The sequence below is a fragment of the Dreissena polymorpha genome, chromosome 4 (genome assembly GCF_020536995.1).
Source record: "Dreissena polymorpha isolate Duluth1 chromosome 4, UMN_Dpol_1.0, whole genome shotgun sequence".
In the NCBI taxonomy this organism is placed as follows: domain Eukaryota; kingdom Metazoa; phylum Mollusca; class Bivalvia; order Myida; family Dreissenidae; genus Dreissena; species Dreissena polymorpha.
The window spans coordinates 80,747,589-80,752,353 of NC_068358.1; the positions used below are offsets into that span (position 1 = coordinate 80,747,589).

A 4,765-nucleotide genomic window follows, 5' to 3' on the forward strand; every position below is an offset into this window, starting at 1 on the left:
ATAATATATAAACATATAATGATATATTTAGTGTGAGGGCCAACACAAGAGTTTTGTTCAGATTGCATTTAATAGCCGATTTTAATTAAATTTTTACCATTCATCTCCAAAATAAAATCGCTATAACAATCGGCTGAAAACCGAAAATGTGAAAAATGTTTTTTTCACGACGCGGCCCATATGTTTTAAAATGTTAATTATGTCAATTATGTTATTATATCTGTGAAATGTAAAATTGTTTCGAAAAAAAATCTACATTAATGTAAGATTTCACTCATATACTTTGAATTCACCCATGTACGATGATTGAACACGGCCCCTGATCATTGAAAACAACCATGAGGTAACAAGTTCCGCTACCGGCAACCTGTATGTAAGGTATGTTGCATACAAAATGAAATTATTATAACATAAATATATTTTCGTTGCCTGAAAAAAATATTGTATTTCTGGCATAAAATTCGGAATAACTTCTAGTACTAGTGCAGCCTTAGTGCAGAGATTTGACTGATTCCGTGCATAACTCGTATCAAATCGCTAGAAGCCGAGGGGAGAAAACCGCTGCCTGGAGTAAGGTACTAATTTGCATTGTTACCTCCCCTAGGCAGGTTAAAATTGAGAACGCCAATTACAACACCAACTTTCTTTGGTGTTCTCATTTCAACCTGAACATGCAGATGATTCGGATGTTATGACCATTTCAAAATAACGTGTAGAATTTATCCGAACTAGCAGGACAGTGGCTTCGCAAATAACTTAAACAGGTAGAGCGTTTTTGATAACAAAAAAGTGCATTCAACATGGGAGACATAAAGGCTAAGATCGATATGAAGATCAAAGGGAAGAAGGTGATGGTGTTTTCAAAGTCCTACTGTCCCTACTGTACAATGGCTAAGGAGGCGCTTAAGAAGTACGTTGGGTCCGTGTTGCCCGCTGACCAGTACGAGGTGTGGGAGATTGAAAACGAGGGCGACTGTCAGTCCATACAGAACGAACTTAAGAAGATGACTGGCGCATCTACGGTATGTACATGAACATGGAATTTAATTTTTTTCTCTTGACTAAAAAGTATTAACTCAACTGCGGGTACCTGTGCGTGTGGATAGAGTAAAATATAAAGCTGAAAAACAAACCTTACGCATCGACTCTATTGCACTTGATGTTACATGTTGCATACCTGTCAAGTCTAACGTTTTGCCGTGAGTCTCACGGTTTTTGGCATGCAGTGTCTCACGCTGACTTAGAAATTTCTCATGCATTTCTTCAAAAACAAAAAAAAAGGAAAAAGTAATGTTTGGATTTCATAAAATGTCGTATAATTACTACCGAGACAAGCAGGCTGTTTGAGTGGTTTCTAACCTAAATACCACATGTATCGGTAGTCTGGTCCCCTGCCTCTTTTCCTGCGGAAAACGATACGTAGTGAAAGGGGAAGGAACCCAGACTAATGTACCGGAAACTGTTTAAAGGTGTTAATGTATCATTATTATCACTACGTCACCAGTGTCTATGTAAAAAAATTGGCTTCAAAATGTCAGCAAGTGGCTCACCGGCGAAGAAATAAATTTCAAGCAAAAAAATAGTTTTAATTTGCTCAGGAAAAAGCCCCAAAACGCACCACAGACGAACTATGATCCAAAAATGTTCTGGGGGGGGGGGCCATGCCCCCACACACCCCTAGATCTTGTCTTACTCTCAGCCACTTAAGACCCTTGAACAGGTATGCATGTTGCAAGCTAACGGCCGTAACCAATGTTTAATGTCGCAACATATAGACATGCTCCGAAATTGGCCAGAGTTTGGAAAAAAACACTTATGTGTGATTACAAAAACGTTGACGCAAAAAAATCCTTTCAAAATAACATACCGTGCCGACTTTATTTGTTAGAAAGCAACTGTCATTTGTGGATAAAATGTATCAGCGTTGTTTGTGTGCTTACGGATTAGATCTATATTTTTTTCTAAAGATTTTGGGGTCCTGATAACACTTTGTAATGCCGTTATATGTTGAAACATCAACGGTAAATGTCGCACATTTTACAGCATTTTCGAAGTAATAGTGAAATTGCAATAACTCAAGCAGGCTGCACTTAGAATATGTATATTCACTCTATCTGTTTTCTAAAATTTTGCTTTTCCGAAAACTTAAGCTTGTCAGGAATCTGCGTGCCTTAAATAATTGCTAATATTTTCAAATGACTCCCACAATTTCCAGTTAACTGTTTAAATAGAAGTTTTTCTTGAATTCACATGTCCATATCTAGCTCTTTGAGTTGGACTTAAGGCTCCATACCTAATTCTGTGTGATTTAGCTTAAGAAAAACAGCAGGAGCCCCTTCCATTCGTAGGCCTCACCTTGTTAAAATGTGTGGTCCCCTTTGATGTGTATGCCGAAACCTTTTGAGCGGTGTCTCACCTCAGTTGAGTCTATTTTAATTTGTCAACATTCTGGTAAATATAGAAACTACCAATGTGTTTGAAACAGCATAATAAAGTCCCTTACCATGAGCAACGTTTATCATCCAACAAATTTTCAGAAAAGGATTCACCCTGTCCTTCCCGTGTTTTAATCTGGCTAAATCCTTAATTCTATTTCATATCAATCTGTCTGCAAAATATATGTATCATAACATCAAGGAACTTGCTATTTGGTACTTTACTCATTTAAGACCTTACTTTGCTGCAACTACTTAGTAGAATATTGCGTTGATATTGCCATGGCAAACAAACAAGATCAAGCTATGGAATTGTGCATGTTTGTGTGCACCTAAACATGAGCTTCATCAGTTCGTTGCTGGATGTAAAATTTAATTTATGAACATCTGATTAGTGATGCAAAACCTCGTTTGACCGCGTGCTTATACATGCATTGGTAAATGTAATTGTTAGTTTACTTACAGGGTTATGGTCGTCTGATTAAAGGTTGTTTTTTTTATCTTGACAATGTTTTTGCCAAATAGCGCGGAAAGCAGTTGCAGCAGCGATCAATCAAAAAAATGTGGGACTATACTTAACGTATATTTTGAAATTATGTATAAAAAACTTTAGAATTATACTGACAGAACGGTTGGCATGAAAACATTAAATAGTTTGTATTTATTTATATGTAAAGTGTGGTTTAAGTTGTCGTATAAGTTTTCTGTAATTTAATAATTGCAAACCTGATGTTAATTTTGCACTCCAACGAAGAAGCGGGGAGGTATTTGTTTGCATTTGTCCTCAGGTACATGTAGGTATGTCTGTCTGTCGGTTCCTTTAAACGTGCTGTATTCGCCTTTCCACAATTTTAGAACATTATTTATCATGTTCGCACTCTTGGGTATATTTGTCTATCTTATTATGACGTTTTACATACGAGTAAACCGACCACGTATTGTGCGCTCGTAGTGTATTCTGGTTCCAGTCGTACTATAATATTTTAGTACCAACACAAAGTCACATGGGCAGGTAATCCAGACTAGCTCGTAGAGTAGTACGTACCATAATCCCGAACCACTGCTATTGGTCGATGTTATTTTTAATTATTGCTCAATAAACCTGACGTTTCTTCAAGATCAGAAGGAAAGGGGTTCGAGTCTTCAGATATTGGAGAAAATTGGGTGAAAAAAAATTGTGGATCACTTTCACGTGATGTCGCTAAAGGGAGAATATCATTTATATGGCTTAGTTAAATTTTTGGTAAAAAAATCATTTTTAGGGTTTCAAGCCTTCCCTCGGCTACAGCTATTGTTACTAAGTATTATGTATGTCAATCACAGGTACCCCGCGTGTTCATCAACGGGAAGTGTATTGGAGGCGGCTCGGAAACCCAGGATTTGGACAAGCGTGGGGAGCTCAAGAGGATGTTGGCTGCTTAAACCACAAACACCCGGGCCTATGGTTCAACATGTTACCATAGGACAAAAATTACGCGTTTTTGAGATAAAGGAATTTTATTTAATTATAAGCTCTTAATTTAATGGTAAATCCAACAACCGAATATGACAACAACTTAATTTAAGTTCTTTACGCTGACCCTTTCAATAATTGCTGGCATAATGTTTAATGTTAGATACGCGATAGAAATAATTACCAAAAGGATTAGGGTGTGGAAAACGTTCCGGCGAATAATTCATGTGTTTAGACTTCATTCTATTTGGTCACTGACGTAGTTCTAGAACTCTGAACTGCAAGTAAGCAGATTTATGCTCCACATTTGTTAAGATAAACGTGCAACATCTCCATATCACTGTGTGTACGACATTTGTTAAATTTAAACTTCAAACATGTACACGTATGCGGTCATCACGTGATGTTACGAACCAAATTCCATAAATCTGGCATGCAAGTTAGCAGCTTATGTCTCTTATAGTAGGTTAGAAAAATATAGTTAACGTTTGCGGGCAACTACTCCATGTAAATGTATCTGCTGCATATATTGAAATAACCATTTGCATATGAGATCAGAGTCTTAATGGATATTAAAGGGATCTTTTCACGCTTTGGTAAATTGACAAAATTGAAAAAAGTTGTTTCAGATTCGCAAATTTTCGTTTTAGTTATGATATTTTGAGGAAACAGTAATACTGAACAATTACCGTGCTCTAATATAGCCATTATATGCATCTTTTGACGATTTTAAAACCTAAAAATTATAAAGCGTTGCAACGCGAAACGATTGAATAATTTGGAGAGTTCTGTTTTTGTCGTTAAATTTTGTGCAACTACGAAGATTGCTTATATAAGGTATAAAATACGTCAAATTTGTGTACACGGCGGAATAGCT

At 36.7% G+C, this 4,765-nt stretch overlaps 1 protein-coding gene across 1 annotated transcript; it reads left to right on the plus strand.

The window, feature by feature from the left end:
* Positions 1-601: 601 nt before the first annotated feature.
* Positions 602-4,327, plus strand: LOC127876992 (uncharacterized). The gene is made up of 2 exons (XM_052422563.1): positions 602-1,022; positions 3,759-4,327. Exons 1-2 carry the CDS (start codon positions 801-803, stop codon positions 3,855-3,857), a joined length of 321 nt encoding a protein of 106 aa, XP_052278523.1. The 5' UTR covers positions 602-800; the 3' UTR covers positions 3,858-4,327.
* Positions 4,328-4,765: the final 438 nt, after the last annotated feature.

What these genes read in the sequence shown, in the direction of transcription:
- LOC127876992 (XM_052422563.1), top strand. Translation starts at nt 801, where the DNA reads ATGGGAGACATAAAGGCTAAGATCGATATGAAGATCAAAGGGAAGAAG. An exon ending in AGATGACTGGCGCATCTACG is followed by an intron (nt 1,023 to 3,758) that starts GTATGTACATGA and finishes TGTCAATCACAG; the next exon opens with GTACCCCGCGTGTTCATCAA.